This window comes from Apodemus sylvaticus, chromosome 13 (assembly GCF_947179515.1).
Source record: "Apodemus sylvaticus chromosome 13, mApoSyl1.1, whole genome shotgun sequence".
Classification (NCBI taxonomy): Eukaryota; Metazoa; Chordata; class Mammalia; order Rodentia; family Muridae; genus Apodemus; species Apodemus sylvaticus.
In genome coordinates, this window is record NC_067484.1 from 40,192,828 (window position 1) to 40,207,572 (window position 14,745).

At 41.3% G+C, this 14,745-nt stretch overlaps 1 protein-coding gene across 1 annotated transcript in view; it reads right to left on the bottom strand.

Moving 5' to 3' along the window:
• The window catches only part of Ccdc192 (coiled-coil domain containing 192), a 196,592-nt gene that overhangs the window by 123,835 nt on the left and 58,012 nt on the right, over positions 1-14,745 (bottom strand). Inside the window, exon 5 of the mRNA XM_052155292.1 lies at positions 14,302-14,358. Coding sequence (XP_052011252.1) covers positions 14,302-14,358 — 57 coding nt within the window. The remainder of the gene's footprint in view (positions 1-14,301; positions 14,359-14,745) is intronic.

A 14,745-nucleotide genomic window follows, 5' to 3' on the forward strand; every position in this document is an offset into this window, starting at 1 on the left:
CCTGACCCTGTACCGGCATCCACAGGAGTCACCTTCAGATGTCTCCAGACAGGAATATCTCATGGTGGAAGTTAAAGGGCCGCTGGTAAAGTCAGCAGCAATCCTTCAGCACTAAGCACAGGGAATATACGTCATCAACATTCCCACTCGGGACAGCTGTTTATAGGGGTCAAGCACGAATTAGAGAGAAACAGGCTGGATGACATTCTCCAGGGGGCTGAGAAAGCAATGGCTGGGAAAGCAATGCCAGAAGGGCTTGAGTATTCAGAACCCAGAACCGCCCCTGAGCATCAAAGATGATCTTTCCCAGTTGCAAACCACCTCAGCAGTAGTTTTCCATTCCCTGTGGCACTGGCAACTGCCTAACCCGATCAGTGTATTCTCACTGAAGTGAAGGTGAGCAGAAGCACCCAGCTAATTCCTCTGTGCCTCTGGCAGACTGAGAGCAGCCTCCTACACTAGCCCTTCCTGCATACAAGGAATGAGTAATTGCTTGGGCTCAACACGGGAACATGATTTATTTTGAAAACAGTGAAGTAATTGAGAGTTACACTCAGTGCAATAGAATCTGATACTGAAAACGAAATCTTTATGAAGTGCTAGGTAATGTCAAAGCACTTATCATGAGTGATGAAGAGGGTGGGGCATCAGAGCAAAAGCAAGGGCAGGGGCAGGGGTGGCTAGTGTTGGCCGTGCCCCAAGCAGGTGCTACTGTAATCCCCTCCCTCCTCTCAGTTAATCCCACTAAAGTGGGTTCCAGCATGCAGATGCTCACACTGCAGACCGGTCACAAAGACTCCAGGACAGCTCACCACTGAACAAATTAGGGACCGTTCACTGGCTCTTTTCTTGGCTGCTGTCCTTGGTTGGTTGGTCATTGTGGTTTGTTTGTTTCTTGATGCATCTTTATGTAATATTTATACCTCTTTTGCAGATACTCCAGGTTCTGTAAAGTGACTTATCTAACCATTAGGCCACATCTATGAACAGTATATATTCAATACACCCACTTTGCAGAGCAAAAGTTTAAGCCTCCAAGAGAGAAAGGTGCTCACTCAAACACAAACAGCAGGTAAATGGGAGAGCTGGCCTCTAGACTCCAGCAGCTTGGTTTTGGATCCTCAGAGGGGAAAATAGTTTCATAAAATGGGACTGATGGTGTAACATTGAAATAGCACGGTATGATGAGATAGCTAAGCAGGAAAGCATGTGTGTTACCAGTCAGCTTGATGATCTGAGTTAGAGCCCCAGAACCCACATTAAAGGTGGAAGAAAGAACTGGCGGCAAAATGTCCTCTGGCCTCTGAATGCGCATCATGGTGATATGCACACCCATACTCATAGTCTGTATGGAGATAATAATAATTTTAGAAAGTATTTAGTTAACCATGATGGTCTAAGACTATATGGGTATGTGAACAATGTGAGGGAAAGTTTCTAGAAGGCAGGAACGAATTATACTCTCTACTCTCCAGACTTTGCCAGGGACGGTTGGGCATCATGTCTATTGGTGATAAGCACCAGCTTTTTGTCCTCTGGAAGCTCCCTTCTTCTAAGCCAAGGGATGATAGGCCCGTCGCTGGAGCTGGGCGATGTCTAAATGACTAAGGATTTGTCTATTTTAGTTCTAGCTAAAACTAACAGTTCAGAATGTGCATACTTGGTAATTTCACACGTCTTCGCATTTGGCAACAGGACAAGCTACAAATGCTCAACTATCTAAGCTTGTTAGTGTCATTACTAAGTATATGCCATTTTGAGAAATCTCGGAAGCTTCAACCAAGTGCAACCTGTAAACATCAGCCTGCATATGAAATGTTGCAACTAGCTCAACAGAGAATACTGCCCCAATCTCTGTCAAGGAAAGGAATTTCAGGTCTGCTGCTGGCTTTTTGATTGTCTATAAGCCTTTGTTGAAATGTCTGATTCTCAATACAGAAACTACCCCAAGTGCAGAAGGGATAGAAGCCATGCTTTGAGAAAGAAAAGTCATGAACAACTTAAAGGGTTTAAGTACAAGCAAGAATTTGGTACGGACAGTTCTTAAAATGCAGACCTTCCCTGTACACAAGATATCTGGACATGAGCCCTAATTGGAAGATGTGTTTAGAAAGATTGAAAATAGTGCACAGACCAGAGGTGCTCCCAAACCTTCTGATAAGATTTTCCACCAAACCACAACAAGAGCTAAGTCTTTGGATAGGTTTCAGAAAAGAGGCGTGGGGCACAGGCCATCATGGACACCCCTGACTCAAAGCCAGTGGCTTCAACTCTGGGTTAGGAAGACCCCTTTGCAAGAGAGAGGAGCATCATCCTTCTAACATAAGTGACTAAGACTAAACCTTCTGCTAATAGTAACACACTGGGCCGAGCCAAATTTAATCTTGTCTTAACTGGAAAAAAGAGGGCTAGAGAGACAGCTCAGTTGGGAAAGTGCTAACCACATAGGCATGGCAGACCTGAATTCAATCCCCAGCACCCTTTCAGAAGAGCAGAGTGTGGTGGTGCATACTAGTCAACCCAGTGCTAAGAAGGCAGAAGCAGGAGGATTCCTGGGGCTTGCTGGTCAGCTAGCCAGTCTAACTGTATCAGAGAACCTCAGGTACAGCTGGAGACTGTCTCTCAAAAACCAGGTTAGAGATTAATCAAGGAAGACACCTGAAATCAACCTCTGGACTTCTGTACTCATTTACATACCTGCACATATATGAATACACACAGAAATGTGTGTGTGTACACACACACACAGCATTCAATTTTCCTGTCCTTTAAATATCAAAACATAAGATATTTGAAGGTATATTGCATATTCCCAAGCATAGCTCTTGATTGTCTGGTATTTATTGCATAAATTTCAATATTAATTCTTATTTTTGGCTTAATAATAATAATAAAAATTGAATGCACTTTATCCTGGAGTCAAACTGTGAAGAACTATAAAGCCTAGGTCAGAGGATGACTTAAATGCGGATGGGACAGTTGCTCGATGACATGTACAACATCACTTTCTCTCTGGGCCACTGCCAGATCCCCTTTCCCAGCATTCCTTTCGTCACTATGCCTTATGACTGAGTTCTAACCATTGGGATGTAAGCAGAAGTAAGCGGGGCCACTTCCAGGAGTGTCTGAGCAGAGATCATGTCTGACTGGAACAGAGACGACCCCTAATGTGACCTTGGATCCTGCAAATTGAAGGAGGATCCTTCAGAAAGCCACAGAGTAGTGACATCTGCCCACAGACACAAACACCTACAACAGACTAATCTAAGCAAACAAGAAAAGCAAACTTCTATTGTGTTCAGGGGCTGAAATTCTGGGGTCTCTTTGTTACGATAGCTGCTGTTATCCCAACTAGCAAATTAGTACCTGAAAAGACCACGTTAAAACATGAGTCCCCTCAGCTGCAATCACCATGCAGTCCTGCTCTATGCACAGAGCATCTTTCAAACAATAGAACAGAGGACTAAATCCTCATTTAAAATCTGGAAAATGTCTGCTATTTAGTTCACCCGTATGCAGGCTTTGTTTAACACACACACACACACACACACACACACACACACACACACACAGAGAGAGAGAGAGAGAGAGAGAGAGAGAGAGAGAGAGAGAGTTCTATTTTCTTTGAATTAGTTGCCAACACTTATACATGGGGAGGCTTCACACAGAGCTGGGTTTTCATCTTCAAAAAAAAATCACGTGGCCTGGCTCCCGGTTTATTCTCTTTTTTTGTGTAAGTCAGGTGCCTTCCCAGCAAACCTGACTCTCTATGGCTGGCTTTCATCTCGTACATTGTTTGCTTAGGTTTCAACCGGAGAAAAACTTGCCTGCTGGATTATCACAAATAGCTCTGGATTAAAATCATACACAAAGTAGCTACACTATAATTACAAGAAAGAAAGAACACTATTCACATGTTGAGAGCTTGCCTTCTGCTGTTGGAAGGTGCAGAAGTAGCCACCCAAAATTTCTATTACTGTGTCTACTGGTCTGATATTGTTCTATGTTATAAGTTATGACTTTACCCAGACAAAACCTACTTTCTTTGATGGAGCCGTTTAACTTAGCATATGGTTTCAATTATTAATATTTATGGACTTTTAAAGAACAGCTATTTCACACTGCTTATATGAGGCTCTCAAATCTTTTGTGAAATTATAATATAAATAAGTAAATATAATTAAATATTGCAGTTAATATTTAATAACTATAAAATTATGTCAAGAGAGCAGTTGAAGCTGAACTCTTAAAGCTCTGTGTCTGATTAAATACAATTATTTCTTTCCTTTGTAGACTGGGATAAAATAATAAATATTTTTACTCTTCCTGAATGTTTTACTATAAACTAGAAAAACTTGTTTATTTATTATTGTTGTTTTGAAATTCACATTAAATGTAAAATATGAGTATAGCTGTGCCCCAGAACTTGACAAGCTCAGTTATCAGTGTAGAATAAAGACTAAAGGAGAGGTTCCTGGAATTCTCACCAGAAGGAAGGAAACCCTCCTAAAGAGTTAGGAAAAGTGATAAGAGGGGAGAGTAGAGGAAAAGCTCTCTATGTACCCAGGGGTAATCCTTGGTGAGTTCCAAGTTCTCAAAGCTTTGGGTGTCAACCAGCTTTGGAGTGTGTGTGTGTGTGTGTGTGTGTGTGTGTGTGTGTAGATGATGCGAAATGACAGCTCAGATCCCCTTCCTTTCCAAGCACTCAGGGGATTGGGAACAATATTCACCAACTGGAAAACCTCTGCTGTGACCCAATTTTCAAATTCTCCTAATCAACTATAATGAAGACAAACCACGGGCTGAGCACACAACGGTTAAAATGGGTGGCTAATTATGATGCAGGACAGACAACCCAGCCAAGGAAAGACAGATGCAACCAACACAGGCAGCAATATTTTCTATATTCATTGTAGGTGCAAATGTTCAGTATTATGTGACTCTTCCCCTAAACAGCTGCTGAGGAATTATACATTTAGGTTAAATATATATAGCTCTTTAAAAATAGCCCTAAAATGCTCTATTAAAAAGGAATTTTGTCACCCCTCATTGGCTCCAGGTAAGACACCCTAAGAGACATCTGCCCATTTCTCTCAGATTAATTAATTTCACCGCAGGATCTAAAGATTACATCAAGTGTGACATCAAGAGCAGTAGTTTATTGCCACAGGCATCATGCGGGCTTTGGCATAAAAGCAACAATTCTGACTCTAAATGAAACCAATCTTAGGAATAGGTACCCTGAACCCAGAACAGCTACAGTGGAGTCTTTGTGAGTAGAGATCGTAGCATTTATGATTCTCACTTTCCTTATCTGATGGGGAAGAAATACCTCCCAGGATTGTTGTGAAAAAGACATGACATAATGTGGGAACAGCACTAGGAAACTGTACTGTTAGCGACTGACTCCAAGGTATTAATTACTGTCACATGACGGTGGAATTAGTCATGACAAGCTTCAGGAATGTAGTGAGGCTTCTGGGGTAGGCAGAAGTGTGGGCTGCAGAGGAGGGGCAGGAAGAACATGCCTTTTTTGGTTTTCCTTCTGAGCAGGGCCTTGTGCTGAGCTGTGCTGCAGTCCTGGCACTGTCAGGAGTCAGGCCTAGAGAGGCCTCTCAGTGGTAGGAGTGTCAGTGATGTGTACTCAAGGACAATGCTGGTGAGGATGGGGAAATCTGGCTGACCATAGCAGTGATTCCTTGGGTCAGGATTACCAACATCAGAAACACCAGGAAGGCTTTCAAAGTTTTACACTGCTGGATTTCTACCCTCAAGACTTCCAGAGCAGGATATAGAATGGGGGCCTCAAAATATGCATTTCAAACAGCCCCCAAAGGGTCACTAATACTATTACTGGGCTAATGTAACCAATGTGATTTATTCTATGAACAAATTAAAAAAATTAAGATTGTGCTTGGGGGAGTCAGAGGAGCTCCTGGAGACTCTAAAAAGCAGCAAGCGATGGGGTCCTGATTCACAAAAGGGTCTGAGAACAGTTTTAGTCCAGGCAGTATCAATTAGATGTAATGCCTGGCTACCACCATCAGAACACATCAGCTTTGTTATCTTTCTCCTGTTTGACCCAAATCAATATGCAGATTTCTTGTAGTTTAGCAAGTAGGCTCACTTCAAGTGATTTCAAGTTCAAAGCTAACAGAATACTTCGAATGACAAGCTTCCCAATACTAAACACAGTAAGAAAGACTCAACTGTAAAGGGAATCTGGATATTATTAGGGGAAGTATGTTCATTGATGTTTAAGAGCAAAGACAACCCCAAGAAAGTGGCCAAGAGAGAGAAGGATCAATCAGCAGAGGGGCTAGAGTTTTAGGGCAGGAAGAAATGACACAGGAATTAAACTGGAGCTTTGTAGAGCTTTAATTTAGAAAGTTAAAAAAAAAAAAAGAAGAAGATAAACCAAACTCCTAGGGAAAACTTTCAGTAGTCCCAAGAGTGGACCCGCCCATGTGACTGGTGCCTTTTCGTCAGCTGTGAGCATCCGATGAAATTGTGGCTCATACGGTTCAGTTTTAACACACAGTTACCTATCTTGCAGACTGAAAAAGGCTACACAGGTGATTTGAAGGATTTCTTCACTGGGATAATTTAAACTCTTGGTCTTACTCAAGTATTTCAGACACACATAATGCTATAAAGAATAGCAACATTTGAATGCCTACCACCCAATTACCCAGATTTCCACTTTGAAAGAGCTCCATTGAAGATGAACAGAACTTTGAGCCCTGGGTAGGTCTTATGGATAGTTATGGAGAGAATATGACCATTGGGATGAGGGTACATTGGGATTGTAGACCTGTGGTCTATTGTACACATTAATGCTGGATTAGACAGACAGACAGACAGACAGGCAGGCAGACAGATAAAGTACCTCCTAATGTTAAATAAAGCTCAGTGAGAAATAAATACAACCACTTGGAATGAACTCATTTTTAAAGGAGTATTGTTCTCTTAAAATACCTAGTCTTAATTCAAGTCATTATAACTTGAATAATTATCTTCAAGTGACTATAAACATTCACTTTAAGTATTTGTTTTAGATTGTGTAGGTCTAAGCAGTTAAGTAACCATGGGATAGAGAGTTAAAAAAATGCCAGGGAAGTTTAGTTCTGTGGGTGGCCCACTCTGGGTACTCGCTGGGAAAAAATAAATCTTTAAAATCATTTTAAAATATAAGCTGTTTCTAGGCACAGTAAAGCTAGGGGATGCGATTTTAATCTTAAAAGTATCAGCAAGTGGTAACTCAGAAATGTTAAGGCTTGTATCACTTTCTACTTCATAGTTATCAGTTTAATTAGATAATAATATAATTCACTAATTGGGTTCTTTATGACTGAGCTGAATAAGCCCAGACACCAAGTTGTTCCTCGTGTTAAGACCATTAGATATATTCCTTCTCCTAAAGTAAGAGTGTAACCTTAACTCTAGGGTTCTTTTGTTTGTTTTTGTTTTAAATCTGCACTTTCAGTGGAGGAAATCATTATCTTTTCCTCTTTGTATGCTGTGATGGTTTGAATGATAAATGTCCCCCATAGTTCTGGGCATTTGAACACTTGGTCTCTAGACAGTGGCACTGCTTGAGTAGGCTTGGGAGTTATGGCCTTGCTGGAGGAAGTATTTCACTGGAGGTGGGTTATGAGAGTTTAAAGACACCTGCCACTCTAGTTTGTTTTCCCTGCTTCATGCTTGCAGTTGAAGATGTGAGCCCTCAGAATCTTATCCCTCTGGAAGTATAAGCTCAAATAAACTCTCTGCTCATGGTGTTTTATCCCAGCAACAGAAAAGTGACGAGTGCATGCTATGCCCTGACAATTCCAGCCTCATCTTGAAGTGGTGCCTTATATAACTGGCACCTTTAAGGAATATAATTCTGTCCACAAGTCATTTGCCCAGAAGCATTAAGTATGTGTCTATAAATGCCAAAGTAAATTTCACTTTCGTTTGGCTATATCATTTCTTGCTTTATTGATTTTTTTAAATTCAAGTACAAACTAATGGATTTCATGATGCCATTTTCACACAGATATATCGCATGCTCTCTCACCCCCCCTGAAGCACTCCCCCTTTTTCCTGATGCTCTTCCTCCTCCCTGAAGCTGATGGTCCTGTTTTCACTCCATGTACAAGCATGGACATATACTTAAACCCGTGCATGAGCGAATGCATGTAACGGTTTGTCTTTCTTCCCACCATGACTCCTCTTGTTTCTCTCTTTTCCCCTTAAGTTGTTTCATTAAAATTGGCACTGAAGAGACACTATGGGAAACAAAGATGAGCCTGTGTTCTGCTCCCCATGAACTCAAGCTTGGAGAAAAGGCTGACGGCATGAGGCTACTCCATCATGGGGTTACAGACCCATAGGAGAGAAGAACACAGAATTGAAAATGCCAATGAAAGATAGATGGCTTCTATGTAGGAGGAAACATCTAGAAAGAGCTATCTCCATCAAGACTGAGAAAAATACGGCAAACTGAATGGCACAGACAGGTATTTCACGTACAAAGGAATGATAAGCAAAGTCCTTAGAGACATGCTAAGGGGGAAGGTCACAGGATGCAATGGAGATGAGGTAGGAAAGGGGTTAATACGGGCTATACACATGGTATGAGCAACTCCTTCAGTGTTGGTTCCCTGAGCTATAGATTTTGATGTGCAAGTGTCTGACCTCTTGTGGCCCAAGCCCTGATGGCTAACACCCTCCACATGCCTCCTACTGACACCTGAGATGCCACAGACTGAGATCATGGAATTCACTAAGGATGTCTCTGGGATCAGAGTGAGGCTTTTCTTCAGCTTCCCCACTACTCACAGGTCTACCTCTCTGTCTCCTCAGGCACGAGCCACCTCCCTATGGGTCCACACCCACGGATCTCTCTTTTTGTTTTTCTTCCTACTCTTTGAGTTGAACTCTCCAAGTTCTGGGACATGTGCTTATTCAGACCGAGTTCTAACCAGGGTAGGATACACAAGTAGACGAGACAATGTATAAGTGCCTTAGCTCCACTGAGTAGTGTAGGGTGTCCACTCCTGTATCTAGTACAGTATAGTATGTGTATAGTATAGAAATAGTATAGTATAGTATAGTATAGTATAGTATAGTATAGTATAGTATAGCATAGCATAGTATAGCATAGCATAGTATAGCATAGTATAATATTAGTACAGGTATAGTAGATACAGCCATGTATTCTTGGTATTATCTTAAATACCTCAGAGTTTAATGGAGCAGATGTATAAACAGTATGAAAATAGTATAGAGTATACTAAGCTCTGTAAAGGTAAATGAGCAGGAGGCACTTTGGCCTTAGGATCTGTCTGCTTTGGATTTCTACATAATAACCATCAACCTAACATGAACAAATATGAAATCTAACATAGGCATGCATATCCGTCCTATAAGAAAAGACTGTTTCAGCCAAGAACACAGGACTAACTGGCCAGGTCCTGGAAAACTAGGGAAATATCTCATTTTTCCTTACACCCATAGAGCAGATGCCTAACCTGATCAGTTGGGTGATTTCTGTACTTGTTTTGGACATTGTCTCTGAAGTCCACCCCCGCCGCCCCCATGCTTGTTCTTACTTCAATTGCTTTTCTCATTGCTATAACAAAACACCTTACAAAAGCAACCTGAAGAAGGAAATGATGGTTTGTTTGTTTGGCTGGTTGGTTTTTGTGTTCATGTTTAAAGAAAAGATGCACTATATAGTGGTGGGAAAAGCTTAACCTTTACCCCCAGTGAGGAAGCAGAGAGTGGACAGGAAGTAAAGCTGCTTACAGATCCACACACAGTGACTCACTTCCCCCAGAGAGGGGGAACCTATGGGTTCCACAGCTTCCAAAGTACTGCCACCAGCTGGGGACCTAATGTTCCAACAGAAGCCTTCTGAGGTTATTTCACATTCAATCGCAGCACATGCTGCTGTTAGAACTCTCTGGAACTCGGGGTTCTGAGCACTGCTCACCCCATGAATTGCTCTTTGCTCAAATTAAATTGTTCAATTTAATGTATCAGAAATGTGCATTTTTTAAAAAAGTGTATGCTTTACACATATGGCTATTTTGCCGGTATATCTGTGCACCATAAGTATGCACTGCCATGGAACTCAAAAGAGGTCACTAGTAGGTGCTGGGAATTGAACCCTTATTCTCTGGAAAACCAACAACTCTTAACCACTGAGTATTCTTTAACTACATCTCTAGCCCCTCAAGTGTTTAACAGTAAGAGTTATTTGGATGAGTCCAGGGAAGACATTTTGGTCAAGAGGATGGTGTAACTGGTACAGAGTGTCATGTGGTTCTGTAAATATAAGGGGAAAATGGAAGTTTTATTTTAGTAGCAGGATCAGTCTGAGAGTAAGAGTAAAGAAGAAGAGATGAGAGAAAGAAGGGTAAGCAGAGATGAGGGCCAGGGGCTGTGTTTACAAGCACATCCAGGATGGCCTTTGGGAAATAGGAAGACCATTAAGTGGTTGTCTTAGAGTTAATATTGCTTTGATGAAGCACCAAAAGTGACTTGGGTTTATTTGGCCTACACTTCCATATTTCTGTTCATCACTGAGGGAAGTCAGGAGAGAAACTAAAACAGGGCAGGAACCTGGAGGCAGGAGCTGATGCAGAGGCCACAAGGGGTGCTGCTTACTGGCTTGCTCCTCATGGTTTGCTCAACCTACTTTCTTAAAGAACTCAGGACCATCAGCCTAGGGATGGTACCAACCGCAGGATGCTGCGCCAACCACAATCAATCACTAATTGATTTGAAATGCCCTACAGGCTTGCCTACAGCCCAATCTTATGTAGGAATCTTCTTAATAGAGGGTAACTCTTCTTAGATGACTTTAAGCTTGTGTCACTGGCCAGCACAGTGGTTAATTTATACAAGTGTACATTTGTCACAGTACAACAGGAAGTTCAGTCTTTAATGGGACTCTCAAATACCAACAAAGGCTGAAATACATGACATCAAGAACTCTTCCAAGCAACTCTTCCAAATTCTCCTTATTATTTATTTCTTAATTATATGAATCCTCAGACATCTCAAGATCTTTCTCTTTTTTCTCCTGTAAAACCTTCCCTCTATCTACATGATGTTTTTTCAGCACAATCTTGGTTTCTTAAACCCCTTCCTTCTCTTCTCTAGTGAGTCACAATCTCATTGTCAGTCTTTCTCTGTCTCTCTGTCTCTGTCTGTCTTCTTTCTCTCTCTCTCTCTCTCTCTCTCTCTCTCTCTCTCTCTCTCTCTCTCTCTCTCTCTCCCTCCTCTTTTCTCTCTCATTTAGTTTTGTTGTCTGCATCCAGTTTAAGTCAACCACTCTTTTCCCCACTCCCCTCCCTTTCCCTTCTCTCTTTTCTCTCCTGTCTGTTCCTCTGTCTCCCTAGTCCTTCTTGCACGCATGCTTCCGATGTGCTAGGCAAGTATTCTGAGTAACGCATGCAGCACCCACTCAAAATATTTACACATGGATTTTATCCTTTCTCTTCTAAGACCTCAAAACCCTGTGCAGCTAAAACAAATGGGCTGTTTTTGCGATGACTGTGGAGGAACAGGAAAAGGCTCTAAATTTTCATTTGTCAATTATTTGGGACCACTTACAACAGCTAAGCTCTACATTGGGCAGAAAGATGCAGAGACATACTAGCAGGATGAAGTGTGGGAGTGAGGTCACTTGGGGATCTAAGGCCCAGGACCCTCTAGCCAACTATTTGAAAAATGAAAGTGGAACAGGTTAGGATTTTACTACTGCTTTTTAGTTGGACTCTAAAATAATCTAATAGTGCTACATTAGCCACTGTGGCTGGGGACTTTAACAGAGGGACATATTCAAGACTCAGAAAAAGAAGATGACAAATTTGACTTGCTGATCCTGAGATAGCAGCATGATGTTAGGTCACCTTGGGAACTTCTGCCTTCATTTGATGTTAGATGTCAGTCGTCTACAGAGCTATGTGCTCTAAAATAGTACTTAGAGATAAATGTTTTCACAGAGTGTCTATCCATGGATAATTTAAAGGGAATAAACCCATTTTGTTTTGTTTCCAGCCTACCCACCCTCCTTCATACTTTTTTTTCTTCTGAGTAGGTAGTAGCACCCTACTGAAAGAGTTCTCCAGGGACAATGTTTTAAGAAATGCACATAGGGGTTATAATCATGGGGTGATTAAGATATAAAGAACTTGTAGGAGGTGGAGATGGTTGTTTATCTACATAGGGGTGTGAGCTGAAGATCTGCAAAGGCATGATTCATTTCCAGGGCAGAGAAAGAGAAAAAGAAAGAGATTTTGGGAGTAGAGCTTTAAATAACTTTTGACAGCTGAAAGAGAGAGAAACAGAGATAGACAGAGACAAAGACACAAAGACAAAGAGAGAGACAGAGACACAGAGAGAAGCAGAGACAGAGAGACAGATAGACAGAGAGAGACAGAGGGAGAGAGAGATTTGAAAAGACATTCTGTTGGGATTGCAAAATAATGAATTTCCAAGTGTGAAAGTAATCTAACCTTTCAAAGATTCAGTCTTTTAATCTGAGAAATAATGCCCAGCTTGTTCAGTTTTGATTAGAACTTGAAACTGATACTAGAGGACGACACATAACCAATTAAATAAATGCTATTGTCAATAGTTTTCATTTAACATTTCTTGATGAATTAAAGAAAATCTGTAATGGATGAAAACTGGTATATTGAAATCTAGATGTCTGACAATTACTTTAGAAAATTCTAGACATTCTACACAAAAATAAGGCAATCCCAGTTCAGACAAGCCTGAAACAATAGCAGCAGGGTGGAGGCAGAAACTCTCTAGAATTAGGAGATAGAAGTAGATACCACAGAAATTTCCAAGGCAGCAGTGACAGGCAGCCTTTAAAATCAGCCAGTCATTAAGAGATCCTGGAAGACAGCATCAGGAGTTTGGAAGGTACATCTGCCTTCCTTTATATACACAGATGTAGGTAACAGGTTAAGAACCAGAACTTTCCTCCAACTACAGTCATTATCTGGCACCCTTGGGGCAGACCAGTAGAAAACCATCTGCATCTGAATGCTGAGCTAGTGCAGCATACTTCTGCAGAACAGGTCACAATGCCACAGATGCAGGCACAAGTCATTTTCAGTATTGATCAAATGAGTATGTAAGGTCAGAAAAAGACTGGATTTAAGGATTACAAGCTCTGGTCTGACAGATACAGTTTTTTTCCTTCAGCACAAAAAGATGGGACGGGACGATTAAAAAGATTTTTCCAGGCCAGCTCACTTCACACACTCAATGGGTGGTCTCCAGAATCCATTGTTTTACAGACTTTGCTGATTGCATTCTGAGCTGGTCTGAGGAACTTGGTGCTATTGAGAGTGGTCATTTGATGTGGCTGGCCAGTATCCTTAATCAGGACTAAGCCATGCTGTCCAGATGGAGAGGGAGATGGCTAGGAGGGCAAGGAAGCTTTTGGAGACACATGTAAGGTGTCAGGGTCATTCATATTCTCAGGAATAGCAGGGTAACTGACAAAGGGACAGTGGTGCACAAGAGTAGCCTATCTGTTGGTCCTCATTAGACCTCTGCACAGACATAGGCTAAAGTGGAATGAATTTGCCCCAGGAATTTGTGAGGTCTTCGCCAAAGATGTTACAGGAGCAAATGGACAGTCACACACTCTGATTTAGGGTTACTTTTTCAATTATCACAATCTGGGGCAAACAAATACATATAAAATACACTGCTCAGGATTGACTCTCAGGACTGGGCATATTGGTGTCAGTGTCTTCTACAGTTACCTGTAGCCTAAGTGCCCAGAAAACAGCATCTCTGGGAAGCTTGCAGGTTTGAAACTTTCCAGGGTTTTTATTTTGCATAAACAGAAGTTTCAGGATCTCGGCTTCAAACCTATGCTCTATGTATTAATAACCACTGATTGCCACTTGAATCTCTTCACTGACTTACCCGGCATCCTTTTCTACATTTAGTGCTCTTCAGATGGGCCATCAGTTTAGACTGGTTATACCATCTGACTGTGTGTAAGAGCACATACTATTTGCATTTTCAGCATCTGCAAGAATGTAAACTTTATGCACGGAGTAGTAAAAATACTAATTTTTAACTTTATGTTTTTGGGGTGTTTTTATTTTTAAAGTTGGTTTATTTGGTTTTTTGTTTTTTGTTTTTTTTGTTTTTTTTTTTGTTTTTTTTGCAGTGGATAAACCTCACTTATGACTTCTGAAAATTTTCTGCTCATTTTCAGGATTACAGTGGTATGAGACAGGAGATTGAGAGAAAAAGAAAATCACTTACATGGGCGTTAAGTTTCTCCTGGGAAGCTTTTACTTCAGCTTGCAACTTCTCAATGCACTGGAAAGAGAAGGGTTAGGAGAACAGGTGTGTAAGTCTTCATAGTCAAAGCATCCCACAGGTAAATTTGTGCCTGTTCTCAGTCTACTGACTAGCAGCATTATCATCTCAGCTAGGTGTTGCAGAAAGTTGAACTAAAGAGGTCATTTTTCCATTGTTCTTCCTCTTCTATCAGAGAACCCGAGGGCAAAGTGCAAAATATATTAACTGCTTGGAAGTGGTCAGGAAAAATGATAACTTGAGGTAATAAATGAGGGGTGTGTGTGTGTGTGTGTGTGTGTGTATGTGTGTACATGTGCATGGGCACATAAGTACTTTTACAAGAAACATATCCATAGGCATATACAAACTCTGTGGATTGAACAAGAGGCAAATTTATACAATGAT